Source organism: Danio aesculapii, chromosome 7 (assembly GCF_903798145.1).
Source record: "Danio aesculapii chromosome 7, fDanAes4.1, whole genome shotgun sequence".
Classification (NCBI taxonomy): domain Eukaryota; kingdom Metazoa; phylum Chordata; class Actinopteri; order Cypriniformes; family Danionidae; genus Danio; species Danio aesculapii.
In genome coordinates, this window is record NC_079441.1 from 71,715,538 (window position 1) to 71,734,457 (window position 18,920).

The 18,920-nt window shown below is 40.2% G+C and overlaps 1 protein-coding gene across 1 annotated transcript in view; it reads right to left on the reverse strand.

Annotated features, from left to right (window-relative positions):
* The window catches only part of muc5f (mucin 5f), an 8,848-nt gene extending 512 nt beyond the window's left edge, over positions 1-8,336 (reverse strand). Inside the window, exons 1-9 of the mRNA XM_056462458.1 lie at positions 5,699-8,336; positions 5,411-5,586; positions 5,087-5,258; positions 4,744-4,988; positions 3,537-3,720; positions 3,260-3,452; positions 2,436-2,614; positions 1,991-2,060; positions 52-182 (exon numbers count right to left, since the gene is read on the reverse strand). Of these exons, the coding sequence (XP_056318433.1) occupies positions 52-182; positions 1,991-2,060; positions 2,436-2,614; positions 3,260-3,452; positions 3,537-3,720; positions 4,744-4,988; positions 5,087-5,258; positions 5,411-5,586; positions 5,699-8,321 (3,973 nt within the window). The 5' untranslated portion in view covers positions 8,322-8,336. The remainder of the gene's footprint in view (positions 1-51; positions 183-1,990; positions 2,061-2,435; positions 2,615-3,259; positions 3,453-3,536; positions 3,721-4,743; positions 4,989-5,086; positions 5,259-5,410; positions 5,587-5,698) is intronic.
* Between the last annotated feature and the right edge of the window lie 10,584 nt (positions 8,337-18,920).

Sequence of the window (18,920 nt, forward strand, 5' to 3'; positions counted from 1 at the left end):
AAGACAACACTATGAACTATAAGACTAAAACTATTATTAATTTGCACTTACCACAGCTTGGAACACATATATTAGAGTTGCGTCTCAAACGTGTGGTGCCACTTGGGCAATAACATCCTTCCCACAGCATTGATTCCAAATTACTGAATGCATTATTGCCATGCAAATGTTCCTGATTAAATCTGAAACGACACAAAAGTAAAAAGACATAAACAAAAGAAAAGTCAAATGTAATGATTAATCAGTCCCTTTCCATTTTCCTTTTGTTCATTTGACATTCTTAACCCTTGTGTAGTCTTAGAATTTTGTACATTGTTTTTGCACTCATGACCCACCTTCACTAAAGCGCTAAGATAAAGATGTAGAATTTAATCTCAAATCTATTTTGCATGAAGAAAGTGTTGGAGTGTGTATGTGTAGTGTGGCAGCAGTGTGTGCAACCCAGGCTCATTCCGAAAACGTAGTCCTGAGGACGTTTCTGGGGACTGCGAAATACGTCCCGGGAGGTATGTATTTTTGCAGTTTTTGGTTTTCGCGAATCCACGAGAGGCCGCTGTGTGCGCCTTTTTGGCTTCTCGGATGTCTTCCGCGAGTGCCGTTCGCGCCCGCGCTGTTCTAGGGGGACGAACGTCTGTCTGTTTGATTGGCTGAATGATTGACTGGGCGATCGGCCAATCGGCCCACCCTCCTCCTTTCCCGAACCCAACCAATTTTACCAATCGACCCGCCCGCCCTAAACCCAACCAATGATTTTCGGATTTTACCACATTCTCACCCTGTTATGAACTTCGCTTTATTTCTTGGATTCTGTTTTAGTCTTACCTGATTTCTGGAACCTCTCTTCCCCGGACTCAAACCCGCTCGTCGTGGTCAGCTCCTCTCTGCGTCTCGAGTCCGACGACGCACAGGACGAGCTAACCGGACAAACTGGTTGCGGCGGGAAAGCCCTTCACACGAAGGTAAGGGGTCAGTCGGCGAGCGCTAAAAGGAACGGCGTCATACCGCCCCGTAGCGTTTGCTTAAAAAAACGAAATGTAGCCATCCGTACCTCCGGCTACATAATTCGCGGTCTCCAGAAACGTCCACGGGACTACGTTTTCGGAATGAGCCTAGGTTGAGTGTGTGCCTGTAGTTTTTAAGGTGCAAAAATTGTTTTATAGCTGGTGGGTCAAAATTGACCCCTAAGACAATTGTTGTACCCTATATGTGTACAGCCTTTATAAAATTATAAAAAATAGACAACTGTAACTTCAAAATAATTTAAATTAAAATGGTCACATACATTTTTTAACCAATTCAAGAGTTCACACTTGTCTGATAATCAATGAAGCGTAATTGGCATGCTGTCCCGGGGGAGAGCCCTGAGTTCGTAATATCCTCGAGCCCGGGGCGCCCTCCTGTTAGAAGGGCGAGAGGGGAGTCCGAGCTCAGGTAGGTCTCGAGAACTCCCCTGCTTGCCGCCATGCGAGAAGTGTAAACTAAGGTTGTCTTGGGTGATAATTTGGTTTAGTCGATTGGCTATGGTTTATGTTTTTGGACGGTGGGAGGAAACCAGGGAACGCGGGGGAAGCCCATGTGAACATGGGGAGAACATGTAAACTCCGCACAGAAACACCAACCGTCCCAATAGGAGGTTGGACCAGAGGTGTTCTTGCTATGAGGCAACAGTGTTAGCCACTGGGCCACCGTGTTGCCCTATCGGAAATAAAAAAGGGGAGGAAGTAGGGGTGGAAGGGGCAGGGGGAGCTTCAAGACGAAGATAACTGGAGTGAAAAACTCTGGTTATATATAATGCTTCCGTAATCATCTAATAGGGCAGATTATGGAGTTAATGAGAAACCAGCCGTGTTGATCATAAGCACGTGATCCTCTTGAAATTAGTTTATAATTAAACCACACTAAGTTAACAGGAGAGTTGTCAAAACATTCCATGTAACAGAATATTCACTTTTGAGTGAACTAACCCATTAAGTCTTGTTTTTTTACATACCTTTCATCACAGGTTGGCTCCACTTGAGGACCACATGCTAGATACCTCTGCGGGCTTTTACACTTAAAATCTGAATGAAAAAAAATGGTCAGGTCTTTGTAGAGACAATAATAAATGTTATTCTGCAACAATTATGTAAAGCGGTCACAATTTAAAAAGGCTGCATTAATGTTAATGTATTTACTAACATGAACAAACAAATGCTACACTTACTACAGTATTTATTCATCTTAATGAACAAAGTCATTCATTGATGGTCGTCATTAACTGGCAGTGGATTACCTAATGTTCACAGTCACAATTTTGGATTTTAATAATGCATTAGCAAATGCAGAACTATGGTTAATAGATGCTATACAAGTGTTCATTCTTAGGTCATGTAAGTAAATACATTAACTAATGGAATCTTGATGTAAATAGCAACTAAGATGATAAACATACTGACCACAAACTCCATTTGTTGCATCTCTCCAGTCTACACAAACTCCTGCCATTGCGCATTCGTGAGCATAGGCCTGCAGACTGGCACAGCCAATGGTTGCATTGCTCTTGTTACACACATCAAATGTACATGCTGACACATATGGCTCAACTGGGACAAACCTGTGACATTTCTCAAAGATCCTGTGGGTTTGATCAAAGGAATCCATTATAATTAGTATCAAACTGATTTGAAATCAAAGAAACTAAGGGTGCTTTCACATCTGTAGTTCGCTTCATTTGGTCAAGACCAAGGGCAATAAATTATACATCTATCATCATAGCATTTTCTATCAGGTAATGTTTTTCCCTGTCTCTCTCTGTTTAAAACTGTTGGTAAAGCGCTGTCAACAGATATTTTCCTCCACATTCCATAATGCACAGCACATCGGCCTATAGCAGCTGGATTAGTCCAAAAGGGCGCAGTACTATTTGCGGTTGGGTCTGTTTTAGTTCGAATCATGTTCTCACTTCAAACAAACCGCTCCAGGGTTCGTTTGAAAGCGTATCGAGACCAACACTTCAAGGAGGTCTTGGTACTCTATTTTGATCCACTTTTGGTGCACACTTGAGTGCGATTGCTACATTGACACCTGCCCAAACGAACTGCACCAAGAGGGAAAATGAACTATAGTGCGATTCAACTGAACTAAATAAGGCAGGTGTGAAAGCACCCCTAGAGAACTTCATTGACTATGTATGATCTAGGAGTGAAAGTATTCACAATCTAGAATCTAATACACATGCTGTCATTGTCATTTTTGAAGAATAGTTAAACAACATGTTTACTTGTGTTCAATGATTTTGCACATTGCAGAATAAGCGCATGATGACACTGAGGTGGACTCTGGTCTGGGTGGCAGAAGGTTTTTGCTGTTCTTGCTATCATGCGCATGCCAATATGAAGCCATCTCTTGGCAAGATGATATAATGGTGCCATTTGGCAGACGACAATCATTTATTTGGTTATTATCACACACGCCTAAAAGGAGAAAATCAGATTGAAATAAATAGAAAAATCTGAACAAGTTGGATGAAAAAAGATAACGGATGATTGTGAACCTACCACAGAGTCCTTCTGTGTTACCATTAAACTTTTGCCATGGGAGGTGGATGGAAAACATTGTGCCAGTAAAAGAGATCTGTGTATCAATCTCAGATAAGACCACAATAGACTCCATGCCAGTCTCTGTAGCACGGACATCTTCATATTGAAATGGTAACCTGACTTTCTTGTTGTTCAAGTAAATCTAGAAAGCAAAATCAAAACATAGTAGTTTTGTTACCAAAGCATTCTATGTTACTGTACTTTTCTATGTGCTTCTCAGAAAACGTCAGTCAATGCAAACTGAAAATGGCTGAATATACACAATCTCACCATTACTATTAAATGCCCAACAAATAATTCAAACTTTATTTAAAAAACTTTTATTCTGAAGTTGTAATTTTAAGTTTAGATTTTTTTGGACCCACTTTATATTAAGTGGTCTTAAATACTAGGTACAGGTAAGGTCAAGGACAGGTATGTGTATGTGTAAGTTTAAGGGTAGGTCAAAGTGTAAAGAATGGGCCAACACTGTAATTATGAATGTAATCACAGAAATTCATTACAGATGTAATTGCATACAGTTAATTATTAAACTATAAGCACACTGTAAAAACATGTAAGTCGGCGCCAATAGCCTTGTGGTTAGTGCGTCGACACATGGCACCTAGGTGTTCACGGCAACCCAAGTTCGATTCCCGGCTCAAGGTCCTTTGCCGACCCTTCCCCTATCTCTGCTCCCCACACTTTCCTGTCTGTAAAATCTCCACTGTCCTATCACAATAAAGGTGAAAACCCCTAAAAAATAATTATATATAAAAAAAACATGTATGTACATTCATTCATTTTCTTTTTGGCTTAGTCCCTTTATTAATCAGGGGTCGCCACAGCGGAATGAACCACCATCTTATCCAGCATGTGTTTTACTCAGCAGACGCCCTCCCAGCCATAACCCAACACTGGGAAACACCCATACATACTCATACACTACCTCCAATTTAGCTTTTTCAATTCCCCTTTATCGACTGACCCAGCCAGGGCTCGAACCAGCGACCTTCTTGCTGTGAGACGATTGTGCTACCAACTTTGCCACCATGACGCCCCATGTATGTACATATTAAGTTAAATAATATATAAAAATCTATCATTTAAATATGTGTGCATAGTAATTAGGGTCACTTAATATAAAGTTGGTCTGTTTTTTTAAATGAGGATTTGGCTTATTTACCAAATTTATAACAGCTCCAGCAGAAACTCTCTGAGTCATGAAGATCTTAAAAGATTTATAATGGACCACCAGGGACTTGGGACAGGAGAGATCATCTTCAATGTCACAGATATTATCAACTACAACACTAAAATTATACTTTGAATCAATTTCTTGCACAAGCACAAGAGAGGAGTTTCCTTGAAAAGGGTAATATATTCCATCGAATGTGATGTAATGCAGGTCACGAAAGCCATTGCAAATACCTGAAACAATACACAAAGTTAATTTATCAGTCCAAACAATATTGTGAAACAGTAACTCATAAAATCAACAGAATGGCAGATGTTCCATGTTAACTCACATTGGCACTCGTGTTTAAAACAGCATCCTGATTCATCAGAAACGTTCAGTGGTGAAAACTTGTTTTCACACACAGGGTACTGTACTGGATCACAGTCTACTGCTTTATACTGAATATAACCATTCATGCATGTCCCGATTAGGCAATTTCCCACTTTGACAGATTCACCATTCTGAGGGGAAGAGAATGTAAAGCTATGAATTATCATTGCTGTTCTTGTCGTCACTGTTTTTAATATTAAGCACTTTACTTTGGCTGTTAAATAAGCAATTTATGTCACAAAATAAGAATGTCATAAAAATATATTGTTAAACATGCTCTTACGGTAAGGGGAGGCGTATGTTTCTCACAGTTGCCTGTTAGTGGCACAGAGGCTGCTGGAAATACTGTTGTTAAACATGGTCCTGATATTTTTTTCACATCACACCTCTCTTCTATTTTGACACATTTTGCAATATAACACCATCCATCACCATCGGTTATATTGTAAATTTCAGATTCTGTGGAATAAAAACAGTACCATATTATTTAATTCTGAGTTTAAGCTAAATAATAATAAATGCATAAACAGTATACAGCATAATTATCAGAGAAGTGGAGTATTAAAATTACCTGGATTAAATGTATTGCCATAAACTTCACAGACACAGTCATGATGTGCAGTGATGTGACCTCCTGATGAAACGGTGACATCTGGCAAACTTGGTGGAGTCACAACTGCACTGTAGGATAAACGCTGAATTCTTGGTGAAATTTTTGATGATTTTCCACATGGTCCTTGACAGCATAACACCTTAATCTCGTAATCAAAGCATTGCTGTGTAACATGTTGGTTCTTGTTTAGACAAACTAGTCCTTCTTGAGAATTGCATGTTACTACCTGGCCTAGCTGTGAAAGTAGTACTCCAGGGTAATGTTTTGCACGGCATTCAGCTTTAGTTGGAGCAGGACAAATATTAGAGTATGTGTTTGTTATTTTTGTCATTGGTAAAATTTCACCACCTTCAGGTCCAGTTGTTGGGCTGCCAAAGTCCATCCAGTCTGACCATTTGCAAATACAAGAAGAAGGAAATGTTTTTGAAATTGTTGCAGCCATATCTCTTCTGGGGGGTACAGTGGTTGAGCTTATGCTTCTGGAGGAACTGCGTAAAGCTAGAGTTATCGCTGCTGGTAGCGTTGCACTAACACACTCTTCATGACAACACAACAATCTCATCTCGTAGTCAAAGCACTGCTGGGTAATACTTTGGTTTTTATTTAGACAAACAAGTCCATCTTCAAGATTACACATCACTGTCTGGCCAAGTTGGGAAAGAGAAAGTCCAGGATAAAGTTTTGCACGGCATTCAATTTCTTGTGGTTTTGAGCAGGTTGTTGGATAGGTGTCAGTGATGACTTTGACTGGTATTAGTTTACCACCTTCAGGCCCTGTTGTTGGGCTCCCAAAGTTCACCCAGTTTGACCACTGGCAAATACATTTAGAGTTCATTGTTTTTGAGATGGTTGTGTTGACATCTCTTTTTGGGGGTACAGTGGTTGTGTTTACATTTGTGGAGGAACTGCGTAAAGCTAGAGTTATTGCTTCTGGCAGCGTTGCACTAACACACTCTTCATGACAACACAACAATCTCATCTCGTAGTCAAAGCACTGCTGGGTATTACTTTGGTTTTTATTCAAGCAAACAAGTCCATCTTCAAGATTACATTTCACTGTTTGGCCAAGTTGGGAAAGGGCAAGTCCAGGATAAAGTTTTGCACGGCATTCAATTTTTTGTGGTTTTGAGCATATGGTTGGATAAGTGTTGGTGATCAATTTGACTGGTATTAGTTCACCACCTTTAGGCCCGGTTGTTGGGCTCCCAAAATTCCACCAGTCTGACCACTGGCAAATACATTTAGAATTTATTGTTTTTGAGATTGTTGTGTTAACATCTCTTCTTGGGGCTAAAGTGGTTGTGCTTACACTTGTGAAGGAACTGCGTAAAGCTAGAGTTATTGCCGCTGGCAGAGTTGCACTAACACACTCTTCATGACAACACAACAATCTCATCTCATAGTCAAAGCATTGTTGGGTAATACTTTGGTTTTTATTCAAGCAAACAACTCCATTTTTAAGATTACATGTCACTGCCTGGCCAAGTTGGGAGAGAGCAAGTCCAGGATAACGTTTTGCACGGCATTCAATTTCTTGTGGTTTTGAGCAGGTTGTTGGATAGGTGTCAGTGATGAATTTGACTGGTATTAGTTTACCACCTTCAGGCCCTGTTGTTGGGCTCCCAAAGTTCACCCAGTCTGACCACTGGCAAATACATTTAGAATTCAATGTTTTTGATATGGTTGTATTAATATCTTGACTTGGGGGTGCAGTGGTTGTGCTTACACTTGAGGAGGAACTGCGTAAAGCTAGAGTTATTGCTTCTGGTAGCGTTGCACTAACACACTCTTCATGACAACACAACAATCTCATCTCATAGTCAAAGCACTGCTGGGTAATACTTTGGTTTTTATTTAAGCAAACAAGTCCATCTTCAAGATTACATGTCACTGCCTGACCAAGTTTGGAGAGAGTAAATCCAGGATAAAGCTTTGCACGGCATTCAATTTTCTGTGGTTTTGAGCAAGTGGTTGGATAAGTGTCAGTGATGAATTTGATTGATATTAGTTTGCCGCCTTTAGGCCCTGTTGTCAGGCTTCCATTATTCACCCAATTTGACCACTGGCAAATACAATGAGAAGGAAATGTTTCTGAAATTGTTGCAGCCAAATCTCTTTTTGGGGGTGCAGTAGTTGACCTTACACTTGTGGAGGAACTGTTTAAAACTAGAGATACTGCTGCTGGTAGTGTTGCACTAACACACTCTTCATGACAACACAACAATCTCATCTCATAGTCAAAGCACTGCTGGGTAACACTTTGGTTTTTATTCAAGCAAACAAGGCCATCTTCAAGATTACACGTCACTGTCTGGCCAAGCTGAGAAAGAGCAAGTGCAGGATAAAGTTTTGAGCGGCATTCAACTTTCTGTGGTTTTGAACAAATAATCGGATAAGCATCAGTGATGGCTTTGACAGGTATAAGTTTTCCACCTTTAGGACCTATTGTTGAAGTGCCAAAATCCAACCATTTTGACCAATGACAAATGCACAAAGGAATTGCAGGATTAAGTGGCTTGGAAGATATAGAAGCTGCCAAAGGTGCAATTGCAGAAGCTGCGTTTGCTGAAGCTGACAACATAGGAGAAGTTGTTGGTACCTGTGTGGAGTTGTCACATTTTCCATAACAACATAGTACTCTGATGTCATAGTCAAAGCATTGTTGAGTCATATCTTGTTTTTTGTTCAAGCACAAGAGCCCATCTTTTTCATTACAAATAACAGTTTGCCCAAGTTGTAAAACAGAAAGTTGAGGATAATGTTTTGCACTGCATACCACTTTTCTGGGGGCAGCACAGACTGTAGGATAGGTATCTGTTATTTTTTTGATTGGTACTATTTGACCACCCTCAGGACCTACTGTTGGCCCACCAAAGTCTAAGGCTCGTGACCACTGACATATGCATGACGTATTAAGATTTGTTGTCTCAGTAGGTTTAACAGCTGGAGAATCTTTTCCTTTTGACACTGATGATGATGGAGCAGTTGTTCTTGCCTGTGTGGAGTTGTCACATTTTCCATGACAGCATAATACTCTGATGTCATAGTCAAAGCACTGCTGAGTGATATCTTGGTTTTTGTTCAAGCACAAGAGCCCATCTTTTTCATTACAAATAACAACCTGTCCAAGCTGTGAAACAGAAAGTTGAGGATAAAGTTTCGAACTGCATTTCACCTCCTTTGGGGCAGAACACACTGTAGGATATGTATCAGTTATTTTTTTGATAGGTACTATTTGACCACCATTAGGACCTACTGTTGGCCCATCAAAGTCCAATGATTCTGACCAACGACAAACACATGCTGAGGTAGACAAAACTGACTTTGATGTACTGAAAGGTTTGGACTGTTGTTTTAAAGTTATATCTGAAGACACCGATGTGGTTGCTGATAGTGACTGCATAGCAGAGGTCATTGCTTCTTGTGTTGAGCTGCTACATTTTCCATGGCAGCATAAAATTCTGATGTCATAGTCAAAGCATTGCTGTGTAATATTTTGTTGTTTGTTTAAACAGATGAGTCCATCCTTTGCATTACATGTCACTACCTGGCCAAGTTGTGAAAGAGAAAGCTCAGGGTAAAGTTTTGCACGGCATTCTAACACCTTTGGTGCTGGGCAGACTAAAGGATAGGCATCAGATATTTTACTGATGGAAATTATTTTACCACCTTCAGGGTCTGTTGTTACACTACCAAAGTCCATCCAACCTGACCAATGACAAATGCATCCAAGAGCAGGTGTAACTGAGGGCAAATTCGGTGTCAGTGTTGTGGTACTGCCACAGTTTCCACTACAGCAGGATACTCTAATCTCATAGTCAAAGCACTGATATGTAATGTCTTGGTATTTGTTCAAGCAAACAAGTCCATCTTTGACATTACATTTCACAACTTGGTTAAGCTGGGAAAGACGTAATGTGGGATAATTTTTTGCACGACATTCCACTTCTTTTAGTGCAGAGCAGAAGTTAGGTAAGCGATCAAGGATGTTTTGAATTGACATAATTTCACCACCTTCAAGGCCTGTTGTTGGTCGCTTAAAGTCCAGCCAATCTGACCAACGACAAAAGCAGTCAGGTTTAGGAGTAATTGTCACTGATTTTGGAGTTCCAGTAGTATTAACCATTCCAGTAAAATTATAAGAAATATGGATAGTTGTTTTTGATGTTTTAGTCTGTGCTGAAGTCATGTCACTCAAAAATATTGATGAATATCTTCCAGTGGATATTGTTTTTGGAACTGTGGATATCCCTTTACCAGTGGAAAAACTCTGTGCTAATGTAGGAACTTGTTTTGTAAAGCTGCTAATTAAAGACACTGAAGGTGTATTAGAAATATGTGTTGAAGATAGTGCTGTATTTGCTGATATGCTTTGGCTTGTGGAGGATGTAATATTCATTGATGTCAAAGCTGGTGCTGTAGAAACACTAGTTGAAAAAGCTGATAAATGAATACCAGCCGAAATTTTTGATGACATTCCCGAGGATACACTTTTAACAGTGGATAAAGGTACTACAGAAAACCTTGTTAAATATGTTGCTGTCGTAGTTGATATGCTTGGGCCTGAGGAGGATGTAATACTTGTTGCTGTCATAGTTCTTGGTGTGGTAATGCTAGTTGAAAACGCTGATGAATGAATACCAGCCGCAATTGTCGTTGACATTGCTGAAGATACGCTTTTGAGAGTGGATGAAATTTCCAATGATGATTTTGAAGTTGGTTTCATAGGCATGCTTGTAGCTGTTGTAGCTAATGATTGTGTTGTCTGGCTTGTAGTATTAGAGGAGTTCTGGACTGTTGCTGCTTTTGTCAGTGGTGTATTTATGCCAGTCGAAAATAGCGCTGAAGGCATAGTGGTAGAAATTGTTGTTGATGTAGATGTGCTTGTACCAGTAGTGGAGGTCTGGACTCTAGGTGTCGTAACATGCAATGATAGGTTGCTCATTGTTGTGCCTAAAGCTGTAGTAGAAGACAATGATGAAGATATTTCTGTAGAAGTTGATGAGCTTCCACTTGTTGAAGAAGTAAGACTCATGGATGTGGTAGTCGGCAGTGTAGTTGCTGAGCCAAGTGAAAAAAATGGTGGAGCTGTACTAGTAGAGATTGTTGTTGGAATTGTTGATATGTTCTTACCAGTGGAGGAATTCTGGGCTGTTGATGTAACTCCTTCTGTAAATCTGCTTGTTGAAGAAACTGAAAGTATTACAGAAAACCTTGTTGAAGACGTTGCAGTAGTAGTTGATATGCTTTGGCCTGAGGAGGATGTAATACTTGTTGCTGACATAGTTCTTGGTGTAGTAATGCTAGTTGAGAATGCTGATGAATGAATGGCAGCCAAAATTGTCGTTGACATTCCTGAAGGCACGCTTTTAAGAGTGGATGAAATTTCCAATGATGATTTTGAAGTTGATGTTATAGGCATGCTTGTAGCTGTTGTAGCTAATGATTGCGTTGTCTGGCTTGTAGTATTAGAGAAGTTCTGGACTGTTGGTGTTTTTGTCTGTGGTGTATTCATCCCAGTCGAAAATAGCAATGAAGGCATAGTGGTAGAAATTGTTGTTGATGTAGATGTGCTTGTGCCAGTAGTGGAGGTCTGGACTTTACGTGTCGTAACATGCAATGATAGGTTGCTCATTGTTGTGCCTGAAGCTGTGGTAGAAGACTTTGCTGAAGATGTTTCTGTAGACGTTGATGAGCTTACACTTGTTGAGGAAGTAAGACTCGTGGATGTGGTAGTCGGCAAAGTAGTTGTTGAGCCTGGTGAAAAAAATGGTGGAGATGTACTAGTAGAGACTGTTGTTGGATTGGTTGATATGTTCTTATGAGTAGAGGAATTCTGGACTGTTGATGTAACTCCTTCTGTAAATCTGCTTGTTGAAGAAACTGAAGGTACTACAGAAAACCTTGTTGAAGACGTTGCAGTAGTAGTTGATATGCTTTGGCCTGAGGAGGATGTAATACTTGTTGCTGACAAAGTTCTTGGTGTAGTAATGCTAGTTGAAAACGCTGATGAATGAATACCAGCAGAAATTGTTGTTGACATTCCTGAAGATACGCTTTTTAAAGTGGATGAAATTTCCAATGATGATTTTGAAGTTGATGTTATAGGCATGTTTGTGGCTGATGTAGCTAATGATTGTGTTGTCTGGCTTGTAGTATTAGAGGAGTTCTGGACTGTTGGTGTTTTTGTCGGTGATGTAATTATGCCAGTCGAAAATAGCGATGAAGGCATAGTGGTAGAAATTGTTGTTGATGTAGATGTGCTTGTGCCAGTAGTGGAGGTCTGGACTCTAGGTGTCGTAACATGCAATGATAGGTTGCTCATTGTTGTGCCTGAAGCTGTGGTAGAAGACTTTGCTGAAGATGTTTCTGTAGATGTTGATGAGCTTCCACTTGTTGAGGAAGTAAGACTCGTGGATGTGATAGTCGGCAGTGTAGTTGCTGAGCCAGGTGAAAACAATGGTGGAGATGTACTAGTAGAGACTGTTGTTGGAATTGTTGATATGTTCTTACCAGTGGAGAAATTCTGGACTGTTGATGTAACTCCTTCTGTAAATCTGCTTGTTGAAGAAACTGAAGGTACTACAGAAAACCTTGTTGAAGAGGTTGTAGTAGTAGTTGATATGCTTTGGCCCGAGGAGGATGTAATACTTGTTGCTGACATAGTTCTTGGTGTAGTAATGCTAGTTGAAAACGCTGATGAATGAATACCAGCCGCAATTGTCGTTGACATTTCTGAAGATACGCTTTTTAAAGTGGATGAAATTTCCATAGATGATTTTGAAGTTGATGTTATAGGCATGCTTGTAGCTGTTGTAGCTAATGATTGTGTTGTCTGGCTTGTAGTATTAGAGGAGTTCTGGACTGTTGGTGTTTTTGTCGGTGGTGTATTTATGCCAGTCGAAAATAGCGATGAAGGCATAGTGGTAGAAAGTGTTGTTGATGTAGATGTGCTTGTGCCAGTAGTGGAGGTCTGGACTCTAGGTGTCGTAACATGCAATGATAGGTTGCTCATTGTTGTGCCTGAAGCTGTAGTAGAAGACTTTGCTGAAGATATTTCTGTAGACGTTGATGAGCTTCCACTTGTTGAGGAAGTAAGACTCGTGGATGTGGTAGTCGACAATGTAATTTTTGAGCCAGGTGAAAACAATGGTGGAGATGTACTAGTAGAGACTGTTGTTGGAATTGTTGATATGTTCTCACGAGTAGAGGAATTCTGGACTGTTGATGTAACTCCTTCTGTAAATCTGCTTGTTGAAGAAACTGAAGGTACTACAGAAAACCTTGTTGAAGACGTTGTAGTAGTAGTTGATATGCTTTGGCCTGAGGAGGATGTAATACTTGTTGCTGACATAGTTCTTGGTGTAGTAATGCTAGTTGAAAACGCTGATGAATGAATACCAGCCGCAATTGTCGTTGACATTTCTGAAGATACGCTTTTTAAAGTGGATGAAATTTCCAATGATGATTTTGAAGTTGATGTTATAGGCATGCTTGTAGCTGTTGTAGCTAATGATTGTGTTGTCTGGCTTGTAGTATTAGAGGAGTTCTGGACTGTTGGTGTTTTTGTCGGTGATGTAATTATGCCAGTCGAAAATAGCGATGAAGGCATAGTGGTAGAAAGTGTTGTTGATGTAGATGTGCTTGTGCCAGTAGAGGAGGTCTGGACTCTAGGTGTCGTAACATGCAATGATAGGTTGCTCATTGTTGTGCCTGAAGCTGTGGTAGAAGACTTTGCTGAAGATGTTTCTGTAGACATTGATGAGCTTCCACTTGTTGAGGAAGTAAGACTCGTTGATGTGGTAGTCGGCAATGTAATTGTTGAGCTAGGTGAAAATAATGGTGGAGATGTACTAGTAGAGACTGTTGTTGGAATTGTTGATATGTTCTCACGAGTAGAGAAATTCTGGACTGTTGATGTAACTCCTTCTGTAAATCTGCTTGTTGAAGAAACTGAAGGTATTACAGAAAACCTTGTTGAAGACATTGCAGTAGTAGTTGATATGCTTTGGCCTGAGGAGGATGTAATACTTGTTGCTGACATAGTTCTTGGTGTAGTAATGCTAGTTGAAAACGCTGATGAATGAATAGCAGCAGAAATTGTTGTTGACATTCCTGAAGATACGCTTTTTAAAGTGGATGAAATTCCCAATGATGATTTTGAAGTTGATGTTATAGTCATGCTTGTAGCTGTTGTAGCTAATGATTGTGTTGTCTGGCTTGTAGTATTAGAGGAGTTCTGGACTGTTGGTGTTTTTGTCGGTGGTGTATTTATGCCAGTCGAAAATAGCGATGAAGGCATAGTGGTAGAAAGTGTTGTTGATGTAGATGTGCTTGTGCCAGTAGTGGAGGTCTGGACTCTAGGTGTCGTAACATGCAATGATAGGTTGCTCATTGTTGTGCCTGAAGCTGTAGTAGAAGACTTTGCTGAAGATATTTCTGTAGACGTTGATGAGCTTCCACTTGTTGAGGAAGTAAGACTCGTGGATGTGGTAGTCGGCAATGTAATTTTTGAGCCAGGTGAAAACAATGGTGGAGATGTACTAGTAGAGACTGTTGTTGGAATTGTTGATATGTTCTCACGAGTAGAGGAATTCTGGACTGTTGATGTAACTCCTTCTGTAAATCTGCTTGTTGAAGAAACTGAAGGTACTACAGAAAACCTTGTTGAAGAAGTTGTAGTAGTAGTTGATATGCTTTGGCCTGAGGAGGATGTAATACTTGTTGCTGACATAGTTCTTGGTGTAGTAATGCTAGTTGAAAACGCTGATGAATGAATACCAGCCGCAATTGTCGTTGACATTTCTGAAGATACGCTTTTTAAAGTGGATGAAATTTCCAATGATGATTTTGAAGTTGATGTTATAGGCATGCTTGTAGCTGTTGTAGCTAATGATTGTGTTGTCTGGCTTGTAGTATTAGAGGAGTTCTGGACTGTTGGTGTTTTTGTCGGTGGTGTATTTATGCCAGTCGAAAATAGCGATGAAGGCATAGTGGTAGAAAGTGTTGTTGATGTAGATGTGCTTGTGCCAGTAGTGGAGGTCTGGACTCTAGGTGTCGTAACATGCAATGATAGGTTGCTCATTGTTGTGCCTGAAGCTGTGGTAGAAGACTTTGCTGAAGATGTTTCTGTATACGTTGATGAGCTTCCACTTGTTGAGGAAGTAAGACTCGTGGATGTGGTAGTTGGCAATGTAATTGTTGAGCCAGGTGAAAATAATGGTGGAGATGTACTAGTAGAGACTGTTGTTGGAATTGTTGATATGTTCTCACGAGTAGAGGAATTCTGGACTGTTGATGTAACTCCTGTAAATCTGCTTGTTGAAGAAACTGAAGGTACTACAGAAAACCTTGTTGAAGACATTGTAGTAGTAGTTGATATGCTTTGGCCTGAGGAGGATGTAATACTTGTTGCTGACATAGTTCTTGGTGTAGTAATGCTAGTTGAAAACGCTGATGAATGAATACCAGCAGAAATTGTTGTTGACATTCCTGAAGATACGCTTTTTAAAGTGGATGAAATTTCCAATGATGATTTTGAAGTTGATGTTATAGGCATGCTTGTAGCTGTTGTAGCTAATGATTGTGTTGTCTGGCTTGTAGTATTAGAGGAGTTCTGGACTGTTGGTGTTTTTGTCAGTGGTGTATTTATGCCAGTCGAAAATAGCGATGAAGGCATAGTGGTAAAAAGTGTTGTTGATGTAGATGTGCTTGTGCCAGTAGTGGAGGTCTGGACTCTAGGTGTCGTAACATGCAATGATAGGTTGCTCATTGTTGTGCCTGAAGCTGTAGTAGAAGACTTTGCTGAAGATATTTCTGTAGACGTTGATGAGCTTCCACTTGTTGAGGAAGTAAGACTCGTGGATGTGGTAGTCGGCAATGTAGTTGCTGAGCCAGGTGAAAACAACGGTGGAGATGTATTAGTAGAGACGGTTGTTGGAATTGTTGATATGTTCTTACCAGTGGAGGAATTCTGGACTGTTGATGTAACTCCTTCTGTAAATCTGCTTGTTGAAAACACTGAAGGTATTACAGAAAACCTTGTTGAAGATGTTGCAGTAGTAGTTGATATGTTTTGGCTTGAGGAGGATGTAATACTTGTTGCTGACATAGTTCTTGGTGTAGTAATGCTAGTTGAAAACGCTGATGAATGAATACCAGCCGCAATTGTCGTTGACATTTCTGAAGATACGCTTTTTAAAGTGGATGAAATTTCCAATGATGACTTTGAGGTTGATGTTATAGGCATGCTTGTAGCTGTTGTAGCTAATGATTGTGTTGTCTGGCTTGTAGTATTAGAGGAGTTCTGGACTGTTGGTGTTTTTGTCAGTGGTGTATTTATGCCAGTCGAAAATAGCGATGAAGGCATAGTGGTAGAAATTGTTGTTGATGTAGATGTGCTTGTGCCAGTAGTGGAGGTCTGGACTCTAGGTGTCGTAACATGCAATGATAGGTTGCTCATTGTTGTGCCTGAAGCTGTGGTAGAAGACTTTGCTGAAGATGTTTTTGTAGACGTTGATGAGCTTCCACTTGTTGAGGAAGTAAGACTCGTGGATGTGGTAGTCGGCAATGTAATTTTTGAGCCAGGTGAAAACAATGGTGGAGATGTACTAGTAGAGACTGTTGTTGGAATTGTTGATATGTTCTCACGAGTAGAGGAATTCTGGACTGTTGATGTAACTCCTTCTGTAAATCTGCTTGTTGAAGAAACTGAAGGTACTACAGAAAACCTTGTTGAAGACGTTGTAGTAGTATTTGATATGCTTTGGCCTGAGGAGGATGTAATACTTGTTGCTGACATAGTTCTTGGTGTAGTAATGCTAGTTGAAAACGCTGATGAATGAATACTAGCCGCAATTGTCATTGACATTTCTGAAGATACGCTTTTTAAAGTGGATGAAATTTCCAATGATGATTTTGAAGTTGATGTTATAGGCATGCTTGTAGCTGTTGTAGCTAATGATTGTGTTGTCTGGCTTGGAGTATTAGAGGAGTTCTGGACTGTTGGTGTTTTTGTCGGTGATGTAATTATGCCAGTCGAAAATAGCAATGAAGGCATAGTGGTAGAAACTGTTGTTGATGTAGATGTGCTTGTGCCAGTAGTGGAGGTCTGGACTCTAGGTGTCGTAACATGCAATGAGAGGTTGCTCATTGTTGTGCCTGAAGCTGTAGTAGAAGACTTTGCTGAAGATGTTTCTGTAGACGTTGATGAGCTTCCACTTGTTGAGGAAGTAAGACTCGTAGATGTGGTAGTCGGCAGTGTAGTTGTTGAGCCAGGTGAAAACAATGGTGAAGATGTACTAGTAGAGACTGTTGTTGGAATTGTTGATATGTTCTCACGAGTAGAGGAATTCTGGACTGTTGATGTAACTCCTTCTGTAAATCTGCTTGTTGAAGAAACTGAAGGTACTACAGAAAACCTTGTTGAAGACGTTGTAGTAGTAGTTGATATGCTTTGGCCTGAGGAGGATGTAATACTTGTTGCTAACATAGTTCTTGGTCTAGTAATGCTAGTTGAAAACGCTGATGAATGAATACCAACAGAAATTGTTGTTGACATTCCTGAAGATACGCTTTTTAAAGTGGATGAAATTTCCAATGATGATTTTGAAGTTGATGTCATAGGCATGCTTGTAGCTGTTGTAGCTAATGATTGTGTTGTCTGGCTTGGAGTATTAGAGGAGTTCTGGACTGTTGGTGTTTTTGTCGGTGGTGTATTTATGCCAGTCGAAAATAGCGATGAAGGCATAGTGGTAGAAAGTGTTGTTGATGTAGATGTGCTTGTGCCAGTAGTGGAGGTCTGGACTCTAGGTGTCGTAACATGCAATGATAGGTTGCTCATTGTTGTGCCTGAAGCTGTGGTAGAAGACTTTGCTGAAGATGTTTCTGTAGACGTTAATGAGCTTCCACTTGTTGAGGAAGTAAGACTCGTGGATGTGGTAGTTGGCCATGTAATTGTTGAGCCAGGTGAAAATAATGGTGGAGATGTACTAGTAGAGACTGTTGTTGGAATTGTTGATATGTTCTCACGAGTAGAGAAATTCTGGACTGTTGATGTAACTCCTTCTGTAAATCTGCTTGTTGAAGAAACTGAAGGTATTACAGAAAACCTTGTTGAAGACGTTGCAGTAGTAGTTGATATGCTTTGGCCTGAGGAGGAGGTAATACTTGTTGCTGACATAGTTTTTGGTGTAGTAATGCTAGATGAAAACGCTGATGAATGAATAGCAGCAGAAATTGTTGTTGACATTCCTGAAGATACGCTTTTTAAAGTGGATGAAATTTCCAATGATGATTTTGAAGTTGATGTTATAGGCATGCTTGTAGCTGTTGTAGCTAATGATTGTGTTGTCTGGCTTGTAGTATTAGAGGAGTTCTGGACTGTTGGTGTTTTTGTCGGTGATGTAATTATGCCAGTCGAAAATAGCAATGAAGGCATAGTGGTAGAAACTGTTGTTGATGTAGATGTGCTTGTGCCAGTAGTGGAGGTCTGGACTCTAGGTGTCGTAACATGCAATGATAGGTTGCTCATTGTTGTGCCTGAAGCTGTGGTAGAAGACTTTGCTGAAGATGTTTCTGTAGACGTTGATGAGCTTCCACTTGTTGAGGAAGTAAGACTCGTGGATGTGGTAGTCGGCAATGTAATTGTTGAGCCAGGTGAAAACAATGGTGAAGATGTACTAGTAGAGACTGTTGTTGGAATTGTTGATATGTTCTCACGAGTAGAGGAATTCTGGACTGTTGATGTAACTCCTTCTGTAAATCTGCTTGTTGAAGAAACTGAAGGTACTACAGAAAACCTTGTTGAAGACGTTGTAGTAGTAGTTGATATGCTTTGGCCTGAGGAGGATGTAATACTTGTTGCTAACATAGTTCTTGGTCTAGTAATGCTTGTTGAAAACGCTGATGAATGAATACCAACAGAAATTGTTGTTGACATTCCTGAAGATACGCTTTTTAAAGTGGATGAAATTTCCAATGATGATTTTGAAGTTGATGTCATAGGCATGCTTGTAGCTGTTGTAGCTAATGATTGTGTTGTCTGGCTTGGAGTATTAGAGGAGTTCTGGACTGTTGGTGTTTTTGTCGGTGGTGTATTTATGCCAGTCGAAAATAGCGATGAAGGCATAGTGGTAGAAAGTGTTGTTGATGTAGATGTGCTTGTGCCAGTAGTGGAGGT